Source organism: Diabrotica virgifera, chromosome 7 (genome assembly GCF_917563875.1).
Source record: "Diabrotica virgifera virgifera chromosome 7, PGI_DIABVI_V3a".
Taxonomy (NCBI): Eukaryota; Metazoa; Arthropoda; class Insecta; order Coleoptera; family Chrysomelidae; genus Diabrotica; species Diabrotica virgifera.
Window position 1 is genome coordinate 198,288,680 of NC_065449.1, and position 15,897 is coordinate 198,304,576.

General features: G+C 34.0%; 1 protein-coding gene across 1 annotated transcript in view; it reads left to right on the forward strand.

Annotated features, from left to right (window-relative positions):
- The first annotated feature begins 1,487 nt into the window (after positions 1-1,487).
- Positions 1,488-15,897, forward strand: part of LOC114335227 (dipeptidase 1-like) — a 63,604-nt gene continuing 49,194 nt past the window's right edge. The window contains exons 1-3 of the mRNA XM_050657067.1: positions 1,488-1,512; positions 3,307-3,410; positions 12,855-13,579. Coding sequence (XP_050513024.1) covers positions 1,488-1,512; positions 3,307-3,410; positions 12,855-13,579 — 854 coding nt within the window. The remainder of the gene's footprint in view (positions 1,513-3,306; positions 3,411-12,854; positions 13,580-15,897) is intronic.

The following is a 15,897-nucleotide window of genomic DNA, read 5'->3' on the forward strand; positions in this document are numbered from 1 at the left end:
TGTACCTAATCTGAAGTAATAAGTTATATCAATGTATCTAGTTGGTTAAATTAAAAGAATTTTTGTATTAATAAACGTGATTGTAACTTAGATAAACTTCCTTATTTAATCCAACCTGTATAATGCAAAATAATGATGACTGTTCTCGCCGAAAAGTTCTCTATAATTAATGTATGTATAAATTTATAGTATACAATAAATTAAAATACCTAAATAAGAGGGCGGCAAAATTGTCTTCCGCCCCGGGCGGCCGACACTCACGCTACGCCACTGGTTCATGGTCTAAACCTCAAGATGCAACCATGAGTTATCCAGGTTTGTTAATTATATACGAGGTGTGTCAAATAATATGAATTTAGAAAGAATTCTAGAAAGAAACGCAGACACCCTGTATACCGCATATGTATAAAAAGCTATGATTTACAATCGACTTGTGCTTGTAGTCGGTTCAGTTCGGCTATTCCTAGACCGTTCCGCGGAACCTTAAGTCCACTCTACCCAGGTTTAAGTAGTGGGAGACGTGAGCTGCATTTGCGTAGAGCTCCAAAACCGTTGCCTAAGTCTTTTTTTGAGACGCTATTAAAGCGTCTGGTGTTTCTCAAACCCTATTGGGTGTGCCGATGTTTGAAATAAAACGTCTTTTATGAATTTGACGAAAGTGTAGTGATATTTTAAACTGTTTTTCCTCAGCAAATCAATCATCACCATTCTCTTTGCCTTATCCCTATGCGGGGTCGGCTTCCCTAATTGCATTTCTCCACACAATTCTATATTGGGTCATATCAATGTTAATCCCCTTTACCAACATGTCCTGCCTTATCATCTCCCCCAGGTCTTCTTTGGTCTTCCTCTCCTACTTCTTCCAGGAATCTGCACTTCAGCTATTCTTCATATTGGGTGATTAACGTCTTGACATTGAACATTACCAAACCATCTTAACCTATGCTCTCTCATTTTGGCATCAATTGGTGCCACACCTAGACTTCCCCTAATATACTCATTTCTAATTTTATCCTTCTTTGTCACTCCACTCATCCATCTTAGCATTCTCATTTCCGCCACATGCATTCGTTGTTCCTTTTTCTTTTTCACTGCCAATATTCAGTTCCGTACATCATAGCCGGTCTTATGGCTGTTTTATAGAATTTCCCCTTCAGATTCATTGGAATTTTTCTGTCACACAACACACCACTCGCTTCTTTCCACTTCATCCATCCAGCCCTAATTCTACTGCATGGATCTCCATCTATTTCTCCATTACTCTGTAATACCGATCCCAGGTAGGTACATAAAACTATTGCTTTTTACAATCAGTTCACCATCCAAAGATACCATTTTATTTGTAGTAACTCCATCTTTAAATGAACATTCCAAATACTCTGTTTTTGTCTTACTAAGTTTTAAACCTTTTTTCTCCAGAACTCTCCTAAGTCACTTTCACTATTCCTACTAACACGACGTCATCAGCATACATTAAGCACCATGGAATGTTACCCTTTGGAGGTAACACAGGTAAAAGTGTAAAGGTAACACAGTATATAGAAATCATATATTCTTCTACTGCGGAGTAGACAAGAACATCAGAGCACAGGCAGGTGTTGGCATATTAGTAAACAGAAAATTTGAAAATAACATCGAAGGGGTTAATTACACCAACCAGCATATAATGGATATTTCAATGAAGTTAGCTAATGAAAAAATCCATATTGTTGGCATTTATGCACCAGATGTAAACAAACCAAAGAACGAGAGAGACGAATTTTTCGAAAAACTTCAAGAGACCCTAGATAAATTGCCACAAACAGAAAAAATATTCTTGTTGGGAGATTTCAACTCAAGAATAGGAAATACACCTATCCAAGGAATAATGCACAAGTTCAACGAAGCACCAACAAATGATAACGGAGATTCACTAATAGAGATATGTGCACACAACGAGTTGCGTATCAACAATACATACTTTGACCACAAAGAACAACATAAATATACATTCACTAACACAAGGGGCCACAGATCGATGATTGACTATGTGATAACCAACAGAAAAGTTCACCCACAGGAAGTACTTGACGTACGCACAATGACGTCTGCGAATGTGGGAACGCAACACGGAATGGTTATATGTAAGTACCGTCACGCGTACATAATAGAGAGAAAGAAACCACCTAACTACATCACCAAGTTCAACATAGAATCCCTACAAGACCAAAGTACTAAGGATCTCTACCAAAAAAGACTTGAGGAAAAGATCAATCTTAGCCCTATTGAAATCACAGACAATATAAAGGAAGCATGGGAAAAAATAAAAAATCATATAACTATTAGTGCAAAAGAAGCCATTGGAGAAAGAACAATTGACTTAAACGGCGGCAGAAACCAAAAACCATGGTTCACACAGGAAGTCAAAGATTTAGCAAAAGAGAAGAAAGATGCATACGTAAGATATATTAACAATAGGACCCCAGAAGAGTATCAAAGATATAAATCAGAAAGAAATAGAACAACTAACAGAATCAAAGATCTAAAACAAATATATTGGGAAAAATTCTCAAATGACATGGAACATGATTTACGAGGAGGTCAAAGGAAGGTATGGAACATGTTGAGGAACAGGAAGAAGCCAGTTACCGAAGAATTACAAATCAACGCAATAAAACTAGAAGAATGGGTAACTCATTTCGAGAATCTATACAAAGACGATAACGACGATAATAATGAAGTACAAAGAAATGACCTACAAAACATTCACCAAGAAGAAACAGAGAATGACAACATCACCCAAGAAGAAGTAAACGAAGCAATCAAAAGATCAAAAAATAGAAAATCACCAGGTCCGGATAATATACCAAATGAATGAATTAAATACGGAGGTACAAAAATAATAGAAGAGATAACAACATTATTCCAAAAAATTGTAAACAACATGACAGTACCAGAGGAATGGAGAGAGAGTATAACAATGCCCATCTACAAGAAAGGCGTAAAGACAGATCCTACGAACTACCGAGGAATTACACTACTCAATTCTACATCAAAACTATTGACAAAAATTCTATCCCAAAAAATATATAAGAAAGCCGGTGTATCGGAAGAACAACAGGGTTTTCGCCCAAACAGATCTACAATAGACGCTATTTTCATAATGCGACAATTAGTTGAGAAATCAATAGAATTCGACAAGCCCATGTTCACATGCTTTGTAGATCTGAAACAAGCATTCGACAGAGTACGATTAAAGGACGTGCTCAGTATCCTTGAAAAGAAAAACATAGGTCAGAGGTATAGAAACATAATCAAAGAGCTCAATAGATCCAACAAAACACGAATTAAAACCACACACGGGCTCACGGAAGAAATCAAAATCAATGCAGGCATTAGACAAGGGGACAGCCTCAGTCCATGCCTATTTAATTTAATAATGGATGAAGTTAGAGGTAGTGTTAACATAATGAATCAGGGATACAAAATGGGTAACCGAACCATGAGAATACTTTGCTACGCAGATGATGCAATCTTAATAGCCGAAAACGAAGATGACTTACAACGCCTACTACAAAAATTCAAAATAACCGCCGAAAAGTATAACCTGACACTATCCAAAGAGAAAACCCAATCGATGGTAATATCCAAGAACCCAATTAGATGTAAGTTAGTAGTGGACGACCATATAATCGAACAGGTAATGGATTGCAGATACTTAGGTGTGGAAATATCTAGCGACAGGCATCTGTGGCAAGAATCAAAACAGCAGGCAATGAACGCAGCGAGAATATCTGGTTTCCTGAGGGATATAATCTGGCGGAATAAATATATGAGCACCGAAAGCAAAGTCCGCATTTATAAGACATGTGTTAGACCCGTACTTACACGCAGCTGAGACAAGGGCCGAGACAACAAAGACCAAACAGATAATGAGAACAACAGAGATGAAAACCCTAAGATCCATAAGAGGTATCACACTCAGAGATAGAGTACGAAACGAAGACACATTGAGAGAGCTAGGCGTTCAGGACGTAGTGAGATGGACAAGAGCGCGACGACGCATGTGGAGGGACCACGTAGATCGGATGGACCCTGAACGTATGGCGCATTGGGCGAAAACACAGAAGCCCAACACCAAGCGACCCATAGGAAGACCCAAAAAACGATGGTACGAGAGTTGGAGCTCCGGATCGCAGCAAAGACTGTAACAGAAGAAACAGGACATAGTCCTATTACAAGAAGAAGAAGACGGAATGTTACCCTGTAGTTTCGCTGTTATCTGGTCCAAAACTAATGAGAATAAATACGGACTAAGCACCGAGCCTTGATGCAATCCTACTTTCACATGAAATACATCAATCTCTTCCACGACCTGTCCTAACACTAGTCGTTACTTCCTCATACATATCCCTCACAATCTTCACATATTCACCAGGGACTCCTTATTGAGTGCCCACCACAGAATTTCTCGAGGAACTCTATCATATGCAAATATCCTCAGCAAATCAATAGGATGGCTAAATCAGTCTTGAACATTGGGCCAAAAAAAGTTATCTCTTTTAATTTTTAGATCTTCAATGATGTCATGTTTTACTTACGCTCCTACAATTTATGTTTAAGGACATTTGAAATAAAGTGTATGCATAATAATTGTATGCGAGTCAATTTTTATTTTCAATTATTATTGAGTTATTTCGTTTCTTATGGCATTAAATCGAAAAGAAATAAAAACTTAAAAGAAAAAAAAAGAAAAAAAATTTCTAACGTAAATGTTTGCAAACATTTTTAACACACCGTGGTAAATAAAACGATCTAAAAGCTTATAAAGCGTTAAGATGCTTTTTCAAAAAATCCAATAAATTTAAGCTTTAGCTTTTATAACAGGATATAACTCACTTGGAGGAGCAGATAAGACATTTTCTGTTGCACGCTTAGACCTTCTTCCCGTGCACTTTGTGTCACGAACTTTTATGAATTCTGAAATCTATTTAGAGAGCCTGAACAGAATGATTACCTAATTCCGCTTATCGATAATCTTTTATAAGTATGATTAGTTAAATTTATCGCTGTCACTTCAGTTTGTTTACAAATCGATGCGATTTGCCAAGCTTTTAATATTTTGAGTTCAAGAATTATACCCACTGGGCCAAAGTTATTAAAGAATTGCCAAAATTCATAAAAATAGTTGATTTTCCTAATACTCTTTAAACCTAATTCATGGTAAATGAACCATCGGGGGACGCGCTTTTAAAAATCACAAGAGTGGGCGCGGCGGCACTTTAGCCGCAAGCAGAAAAACGTATAAATTAAATTCCAAAAGATACATAGTAGTTATCCTTAAGGGGATGGGTACGTAGTTTCGGCTTCAATGCTATTTAAATGGGATTTATTTTTTTAAATCCTAAGAAAACTAATAAGTATTTTGGAAAAATTTAAACGCAGAATGAAAGATTACGTTCTTACCGAAGGCCAAAAGTCCCTGAAAACTTCTGGAATGTTTATTTTAATAAGTTACAGGGGTAAAAAACGTAGTGAAGAGAAAATATAGTGTGATTTTTAATTTCAAACTTCTCGTTTAAAAGAAACTATTGATTTATTCTATGGGACTTTCGGCCCTCGATAATAATTTAGTCTTTCATTCTGCGTTTAAGTTTTTTAAAAATATTTATTAGTTTTTTCAGGATTTGAAAAAAATGGACACCATGTCCGTAGTGATATTTTCCAAATTAAACATTCGCTATCTTTGTCATACAACGCACTGAGTCAAATCAAATACATTACACTATAATACGTCCAACTCCCAAAAACTGGAAGCACGTTGCCACTAGCGCCTCTGTCGGCTTGAGTTAAACTACGTTTTCTCAACGTAAACATACAAATTTAATTTTGTCAATTTTTGGATAATTAATTAGCTAATCTTGGTAAATTGTGTTTGTATTTTTACACAAAATGTCTTATAAAATAGGTTCGGCAAAATGGATTCTCAGCAAATACCTAGGATGGCAACAAAATTAACTAAAAAGTGTATTACTTTACCTCCATTCACCCCGATGAGAGGGTGTTTGGCTCAAATTTCTTTTTACAAGAAGGCTAACCCCAGACTGTATAGAAAATTTATTTTCTATTATTAGGGCTAAGGATACACCTGATAGTGTTAAATTTTATTGGTAACTTATAAAGGGAGCTTCAGATAAAATTAATGAGGTATTTAATTTAATTTAAAAGGTATTTTCAAAATATATACAAGAGAGTGTTGAAAATGTTAAATATAATTTAAAATTAAAATGTTACTTACAAGAAACTCTCCAAAATATATGTACCTACAAATTGTCACAAAACTTTTATATATAAATATATTGATATTTTAATAAGAGCGTATGTAAATAAAATTAACGCTAGTAAAAAGAAAAAATTATGTAAATTAAAAAGTAAGAATATAGAATTAAAGAAAATAGCTCACAACAAAATTTGTATTTTAATTTAATCCTATAAAAATACCTTTCTTTTAAATGCATAGTTTGTGGTTATAACTCATACCACTAGATGGCGCTATTTTGTTTGTTTCCACAAAATTAATGGGAAATGTCAAGAGTTGTATGTATTATAGTCTAATATATTTGTTCAAATAGAATATGATGACAAGACAGTGACAATTTTAAATATTTGACATGGCATCGGGAATATTGTGACTTGTTGATTAAATAATATTGATAGTGTATTTGATAAATAATTGATTTAAGACGTGAACTTAATAAAAAGTTAATTGTTTGTTATTTATGGACGATTCAAGCAGATAATTGACCAGGATATATTCTGTGATCCAAGTATTTTGTTGTTAAAGATGTTCAATATTGTAAGCGTTCCATAGTAACAATATAATATTAAAAAATCACTTTAACACTTTCCCTCATTTCTCGATTGAGTCTTGTTGTACAGTATATAAATTATTACAAACACTGAATATATAATTAGTGAAAAAATTATCATATTTATTAACTGAATTAATAATTTGCAATTTTAAAAGTAACAATTATCCAAGAACATTCGAAAGCCGTATCTTTAAAGTTAACGATGACATTATCAAGTAGTAATGTTTACATATCCATACCAGTGACAATTTTACTAGACTTAATTTGCCGTGTAAAGACAGAAAACCTAGGGATAGCCGTAAAATATTTGCGAATTAGTATGCACCGATGGCCTTAATATAAATAATCATAAATCTGACCTAGTTAAATAAAATATTTTATTTAGAAGGAGTACCAAAACAAAATATTATTCTACAACATAATAAATCTTTCTCGTATTTCGAGTTATTCGAGACATTTTTTGCTAAGTAACCATTTAGATCCAGGAAAAACATTTATTATATTTTTTGCATTGTTCTTAACTGATGTTGCTGAGGTACTGTTTCAAGTATTTTTGTCATCTTTCGCAATATATCTTACCTTTCTCTTCTTCCCTAAAGTCCGCTATATCCTGGATATCTGACAAATTATCAGCCAATTATTGTACCTCTGTGGTCGTCAAATGTTTCTTAGAATTTGTATCCAGCGAATGAAAAATAAGTATGTATAACAAACTAATACAATAATTTCTTACAATTAATTCATTCTTTACTATAACTACTAGTGTTGCCCAAGTGCAATACCAAGACGAGACTTAGAGAGTCTTGGTCTTGGTCTTGCGATAGTACACCTGGTCTTGGTCTTGGTCTTGGTCTTGGTATTGCGCTCAAGGTCTTGGTCTTGGTCTTGGTCTTGCAGCAAGAGTCTTGCAAGTCTCGCAGTTGCCCATTAGCCTATTACATATCTTAGAACTAGAACAACGTAACAGAGTAGGTCAATTTTAAGCTTTAATATCACAGCCATAGTAAAGACCAACCAAATTAATAAATATCTAAACAACTGACACCGGATGGGGTTTGAACCTACGATCTAAGGCAAGCGATCCATGTCTATATTCCAACAACCAAAGTTTATTAGGAACTTACGTATTTTTTCGAGTGTTTGCCATTGATAATGTGTGATTTAAAAAGAATTCAATTCAGTGACAGATGTGCACAATATGAAGGGTCAGAGGTAAAATGGATGAATGTCCATTTTTGGTCATTTTGAGATTGTTGTGCAATCTGTTAGCTTAGAAAAGGTATTATCAACCTGTGAATAGACAAGGGGAAATAAATATGATAATCGTCTTAAAATCACGCAAGGGGTGATTCCTGCAAGGGAAAGATTCGACGCAAGGGGTAAAAACAATGAATATGTAACTTTATTTCTCATTTTACCGAAAATGCTTGCAGATAGACATTCATCGTTCTTTCCCCTGGCCCTTCATATGTTAACGCCAGTTCTCATTTTGGTACCGAATACCAAACTAAGAATAATACACTTCTCCAAGAAATTAAGGCACCTCCTTAAAAATGGGTCATTTTTGATGTCTCGAATTTCCTAAACCTGTTGTCTGATTTAAGTGATTTTTTAGTATTATATAGCCTTATTCGTTAACTATATCGCTGTAATTATATTGTTGCTAGAAGTTAAATTGTCGTTGTATAGGTACCCGATAACTTATCGGTACTAATGAGTGTACCAATCAAACTGTGTTTTTTTCTCAAAGTTAGCATCATCCTGTGTAGTATGGTATAGTTAGAACCAAACCCAGACATCAAAAGTGAAAGTTATCCTCCACCACCAAATTGTTCTATCTGGACCACATAATGTTCAGAAAAACGTCACACCATTTTGAGCGTCGGGTTTGAGGGGGAGAGTGGGGAGAAATCGGTAAATTCGTAGTTTTTTAGGTTTCTCGTCAATATTTCTAAAACTGTGCGGTTTAGCATGAACAACCCTCTATACAAAATTGTTCTACATTAAATTTGAAATAAAAAAGACTCTATGCATAACCCTTCTAAAATGAACGGTTCCAAAGTTACGAAGGTAGTATAGTATAATTGGTCCAAAAAAAGACCTAACCCAGACATCCAAAGTAAAAGTTTTCCTTTAACACCAAATTGTTCTATATGGTCCACATATTGTTCAGTAAAAAGTCGCACCATTTTGAGCGTCCGGTTTGGGGGGAGATGGGGGAGAAATCGGTAAATTAGTAGTTTTTTTAAGTTCTTTGTCAATATTTCTAAAACTATGCATTAGCGTAAAGAATGTTCTATAGAAAAATGTTCTACATAAAATTTAAAACAAAAAAGGTTTATACATAATTGTCATAAAATCAACGGTTCCAGAGTTACGGAGGGTGAAAAGTGGAGGTTTTGGATACTTTTTATATTCACCGATTTCTCCCCCTCTCCCCCCCCCAAACCCGACGCTCAAAATGGTGTGACTTTTTTCTGAACATTATGTGAACCATATAGAACAATTTGGCGTTGGAGGATAATGTTCACTTTGGATGTCTGGGTTTTTGGTATAGTTATACCATACATTGCCCAAAAAATATAAAAAGTATCGAAAACCTTGACATTTTACCCTCCGTAACTCTGGAATAGTTGATTTTATAACAATTATGTATAGAACATGTTTTGTTTTAAATTTCTCGTAGAACATTTTTGTATATAACATTGTTTAAGCTAAAGCATAGTTTTAGAATTATTGACGAAAAACCTAAAAAAAACTACTAATTTATCGACTTCTCCCCCATCTCCCCCCCAAACCGGACGCTCAAAAGGGTGTAACTTTTTACTAAACAATATGTGGACCCTACAGAACAATTTGGTGTTAGAGAAAAACTTTTACTTTGGATGTTTGGGTTAGGCGCTTTTTTTGGACCAGTTATATTATACTACCTCCGTAACTTTGGAACCATTCATTTTAGAAAGATTATGCATTGGGCCTTTTTTATTTCAAATTTAATGTAGAACAATTTTGTATAGAGGGTTGTTCATGCTAAACCGAATAGTTTTAGAAATATTGACGAAGAACCTAAAAAACTACGAATTTACCGATTACTCCCCCCTCTCCCCCCCCCAAACACGACGCTCAAAATGGTGTGACTTTTTTCTGGACATTGTGTGGACCATATAGAACAATTTGGTGTTGAAGGATAACTTTCACTTTGGATGTCTGGGTTATGCCATCTTTTGGATCAACTATACTATACTAATGGAATATTCTAGCATTTATAAAATACTGAAATTAAAACCCAACTACAGTCTGATATTTTTTTAACACTTTATTTTTTCATTCGCTAATGTTGGATAACAGTAAAGTTGGGTATTTTAACAACTAGCCATGTTTTTCATCAATACAGGGTGTTTTTAAATAAGTATGGCAAATTTTAAGGGGTAATTCTAAACAAACGGGTCGTTTTACCCGTATGCGCGCCAATGGTGAATATTAAATTCTTAATTGTATGTCAAAAATGCGTAATAACTACCTCTTAAAACCCACCAAATTTCATTTGCATATCTCAACCGGTTTTAGAGCAATAAATCGTCAGTTTGTAAGAAAAATTTTAATACCCCCCATTTCGGAAACGAAGCATTTGCGAACATATACTTATAAAGCAAACTGTCAAATTATTTTTCGTGCAGAATTGCCCCTTAAAGTTTGCCATACTTATTTAAAAACACCCTGTATTGATAAAAAACATGGCTAGTTAAAAAAGTACCTAACTTTTTATTATCCAACATAAGCGAATGAACCAAAAAAACAAAATGTTAAGAAAATATGAGTTGGGTTTTAATTTCAATATTTTATAAATGCTAGAATATTCCACAGGGTGATACGAACTTTGAGAAAAAAAATACAGTTTGATTGGTACACCCGGTGTACAATGACAAATTTACCTGTCTAGAAACAATATTATTACAGCGATATTTATAGAGAATAAGGCTATATTATTATCAAACATTGAAATCAAATAAATAAAAAATCAAATTATCAACCACTTAAATCGAACAAGTTTAGGAAATTTGAGAGACCAAAAATTACCCGTTTCTTGGAATTGTGTATATCAACCAAAGAGCATAACAAAAGAACAGTCGATTGATAAAACAAATGACCAATTTAATTTAACTACCTACAGAAAAAACTGCTATAAATGTCTTTTGTTTTCCATGTATTTCACTGTAAATATTTCTTTGTTGAATGCCTCGTAGACTAAATATTTGGGTATTTGGTTACACGGTATTATATAGCCGGCACGGCATTATCTGTTATAGTCTGTCTCCTTATGGTAATCACACTCAGAAGAAAAAATATACATAATAGTCTTATTATTCTATATATATATATCGATATGATTTTTGTGTGTTTAAATTCGTAGAAAACTAATTAAGGAAAAAAATGAACTACTTATTGTAGGTATATTTTTTATCAGCATATGACATATTTTTAAAAAGTTTCGATACATTATAGGTCTGGATCCCGCGTATGGAAAAAAATTAATTAATAGCAAGCTGAAAATTTGTTAATAGCTTAACGGTGTCTAGTCGGATAAACTTTGATATATGGGAACACTGGAACAGGTTAAAAATTTGGAACGGTCAGACCACGAAAACGGCACATTTATTTTGTCCGACAGAATAGACTTATGCCTGGTTGCACCAACAGATCTTAAGTTCCAGATTAGCTAAGCTCTACTTATAAATAGGGCCTCTTTGAGTATCACTTACCTTTAACCATAATTTTAGATTCTTACCTTATTATCAATTATATCTATTATTATATTATGGTATTCTTATTGTAATATATTATAATTATATTATATTAATTCTTATGATATTCTCGACTTAAGCTTAAGATCTGTTGGTGCAACCGGGCATTAAACTCTCAGAACAGAGATTAAACTCTCATGCAAAAATCAGACTGCTATTTATCACCTGTCATAATTCCTGTCACTTGACATATTCTACATGTTCCACTCATTAAAACGTCCATTTGGTGATAAATAGCAGTCTGATTTTTGCATGAGAGTTTAATCTCTGTTCGGAGAGTTTAAGTCTGTTCTGTCGGACAAAATACATATGCCGTTTTCGTGTTCTGACCGTTAAAAATTTTTAACCTGTTCCACAATTAAAACTTCCCCTGTTCCAGTGTTCCCATATATCAAAGTTTGTCCGACTAGACACCCTTAAGCTATTAACAAATTTTCAACTTGCTATTAATCAACTTTTTTTCATACGCGGGATCCAGACCTATTAATTTATGAATGGAGGGCGGCTATTCTCAAAACCTGTACAATTAATTTCAGAGCGAAGAATGTATGTTTGTTTATGGTATTGTTCGTAAGGCGCATAAGTCAAATTTACAAATTTTTTTGCTTCTCATAGAGTACCTACCTAAGAATATACCCGAACTAATGTACTTCATAAAACGACCCCCAGTTCTAATTGCAAGACGCAAGAGTCTTGCAGGCTTAGTCTTGTTCTTGCTCAAATCTTGAACGGTAAGTCTTGGTCTTGGTCTTGCTCAAATTAGGCGGTCTTGGTCTTGGTCTTGGTCTTGCGAAAACGCAAGAACAAGACCAAGACTGCAAGACCAAGACTGATTTTGGGCAACACTAATAACTACGTATAAGATCTCAGACTACCTATTCCGACAAAAAAAACATTTGTACTAATTAAAAAGGGATAAAATCAAATAAAATTTAAAACTATGTACTTAATTTTAGCTATATCGTCGAAGGCGCTGCGGAACGAAATGCCGAACACTTACTACTTCAGTGTCGTACTGATAAGTAAAAAAATCATAAACCGACTAGGTATGTGCGTCGTAAGTTACCTAATATCATAGTCATTTGATCTAATCTTCTTATTTACCGCAATAAACCCTTTATAAACCTTAAATAAAACTAAAATGTTTTTATTGTGCTACTGTGTTGTAGTGTAATAATCTAATTATTATTTTTTGTTTCAGATCCCACATTGCCCTCGTGAACTCCCCATCCGAGAAACATCCTTTAACGTGCCTCAATACTACAATGATGTTCGGGATTACTACCATCCATACGACTACCATGGCTCTATCGAATCTTGCTCATGCAGTTCCGGATCCGACACTTCAAGGACCACTTTTCGAGGCCCTTGGTGTGTCTGCATAGTCATATGCGTAATAGTAGCGACGTTAACAGCAGGTTTAGGTTTACCATTAGCTTTAGGTCCCCATCTGCCTCCACAAACAACCGAAGAACGTTTGAATTTGGTCAAGAAGCTTCTGAAAGAACAACCTTTGATAGACGGCCATAACGATCTGCCCTGGAATCTTAGAAAATTCGTTCACAATAAGCTTTTTAAACTTAATCTTAGCGCTATTAGTGAGGAGGAGCCTTGGTCTACGAGCAAGTGGTCACACACGGATATACCAAGGCTTCGAGCAGGCTTATTAGGCGCTCAATTTTGGTCTGCTTACGTGCCTTGCAAAGCCCAACATATTGATGCTGTCCAAGTTACATTGGAACAGATTGATGTTATCAAAAGGCTGGTAGATTTTAATTCGAACCATTTTTCGTTGGTACGTTCTACGCAAGAAATACGCAGCGTCCATAAAGAGGGGAAGATAGCTTCCTTGATAGGAGTAGAAGGTGGACATGCTTTGGGAAATTCGTTAGCTGTGCTAAGGACCTTTTATAACCTGGGAGCCAGGTAGGTTATTTATTTTATATTTAAATTTACCATAATCGCAAAAAGAATAATATATAAACTTATTAGATAAGACGTATTTAGATATTAACAGTGGCGAAATAGTTATTTATGAAACAGTTCGTGAAGTATGCTTTTTGCGAACGCACGCGATGTTTAGAGCACGAGCGACAGCGGTGCGAGTGCTATATATCGCGTAAGTTCGCAAAAAGTACTTCACGCACAATTTCATACAATATTTTATCTACGATAAACAAATAAAAAAACTGTAACTCTTCGTCACTGAAATTCATTTCTATTCTACAATTTTTAGAACTTTGACATTTAAAAATTCTAACTTCTTTCAAACCACAAAGCTGTCAAAAGTTTTGTTGTAATTTATTGCTCAAATGTCATCACAACGCGAGTTAAGGATATTTGATTATAACGACAGAGATTCCAGTTTACCTCACTTTTGCAGTGTACGTCAACTTAACAAGAAAAGTTAGGTTATGTAGAGATCTTGGTGGTGGACATACACAGCATATTGTTTAATTTTATTTATTATTGTTAGTTATAATTTTGTTAATTCTTTTTATTTTTAATTAAAGTTCTGTGTTAAAGGTTTTGACTGATTTTTTTATGTTTTATAATGTTAATCAAAATTAATAATTGATAAACCAATGATATAAATTCAGATTAAAACAAGATATACCTAATTTTTTGGACGGCTAGCTTTGATCCCAATAATTGTGGATCGCTCGTTATGAAAGTGTCCCAAAAAACAGTGCGAAAAAGTAAACCCCATTTAAAATACATTGTTACTTCACGTACACTTTAAATCCTTCACGCACTGCTATCTATAATGAGAGTTTTCACAAACTAAAAACTTATGCATAATACATATGAGATAGAGTAGATAAAATTATTTTCAATGTTTCAATCTAATAGATTAGGTTGAAAAAGGTAGCGATCACAATTTATTATCTTAAATTAAAACGACAAGATTAACTTCTTTACCAAGTAAATGGAATTCGTGTGTAAGTTCCGATACCTACCTAATGATATAAATGAATGAGGTTAAGAGGATCGGTACGAATTTTCGGCTGCAATGCTATTGAAATGGGGATTCATTTTTTTCGAATCCTGAGAAAACTAATAAGTATTTTTGAAAAATTTAAACGCAGAATGAAAGATCACGTTATTAGCGAGGGCCGAAAGTCCCTGAGAACTTCTATAATGTTTATTTTAATAAGTTACAGGGGTGAAAAACTAAGAGAAAATTTAGTGTGATTTTTAATTTCAAATATATCATTCAAAATAAACCTTTTATTTATTCTAAGGGACTTTCGGCCCTCGGTAATAATTTAGTCTTTCATTCTGCGTTTAAATTTTTCAAAAATATTTATTGGTTTTTTCAGGATTCGAAAAAAATAAACACAATGCCGTGTAATATTTTCCAAATCTATCTTTGTCTTACAACGCACTCAGCCGAATATAATTTTGTCAGCATATATTGTCAGTCAGACACTGACAATCAGTGACAATTTTAAATATTTGACATTGCATCGGGAATATGTTGAGTTATTGATTAAATATTATTGAAATATAGTGTATTTGATAAATAATTGATTTAAGATGTGAACTTAATAAAAAGTTATTTATTGTGTATTATTTGTGGAAGATCCAAGCAGAGAATACATCAGGATAATATATCATGTGATCCAATTATTTTGTTGTTAAAGATGTTCAAAATTGTAAGCGTTCCATAACAATATATTATTAAAAAATCACTTTAACACTTTTCTCCTTTTCTCGATTGAGTAGTCTTTGTTGTACAAATAAATTATTACAATCACTGAATAGGGCTTTTCATTTACAGTCATTTGTTTCGAGCTTCTGTCATGTGTCATCTAATATTAATATATCTACGTCATACGTTATTGGTATTCCCAATGATACAAACCAAAGACGTATGACGTAGCTAAATTAATATTATGTGACACATGACAGAAGCTCGAAACAAATGACAGTCGATGAAAAGCCCTATACATAGTTAGTGAAAAAATTATCACATTTATTAACTGAATTAATAATTTCCAATTATAAAAATAACAGTTATCCAAGAACATTCAAAACCCATCTCTTTAAATTAATGATGACATTTTCAAGTAGAATGACATTCTAGTAATGTTTACATATCCATACCAGTGTGAATTTTACTACACGTAATTTGCCGTGTAAAGACAGAAAAAGTAGGAATACACGTAAAATATTTGCGAATTATGTACCCATAGCCTTAATCAGATCGTGGAAATTGCAGCGTTGCCGAAAAAAGCTAG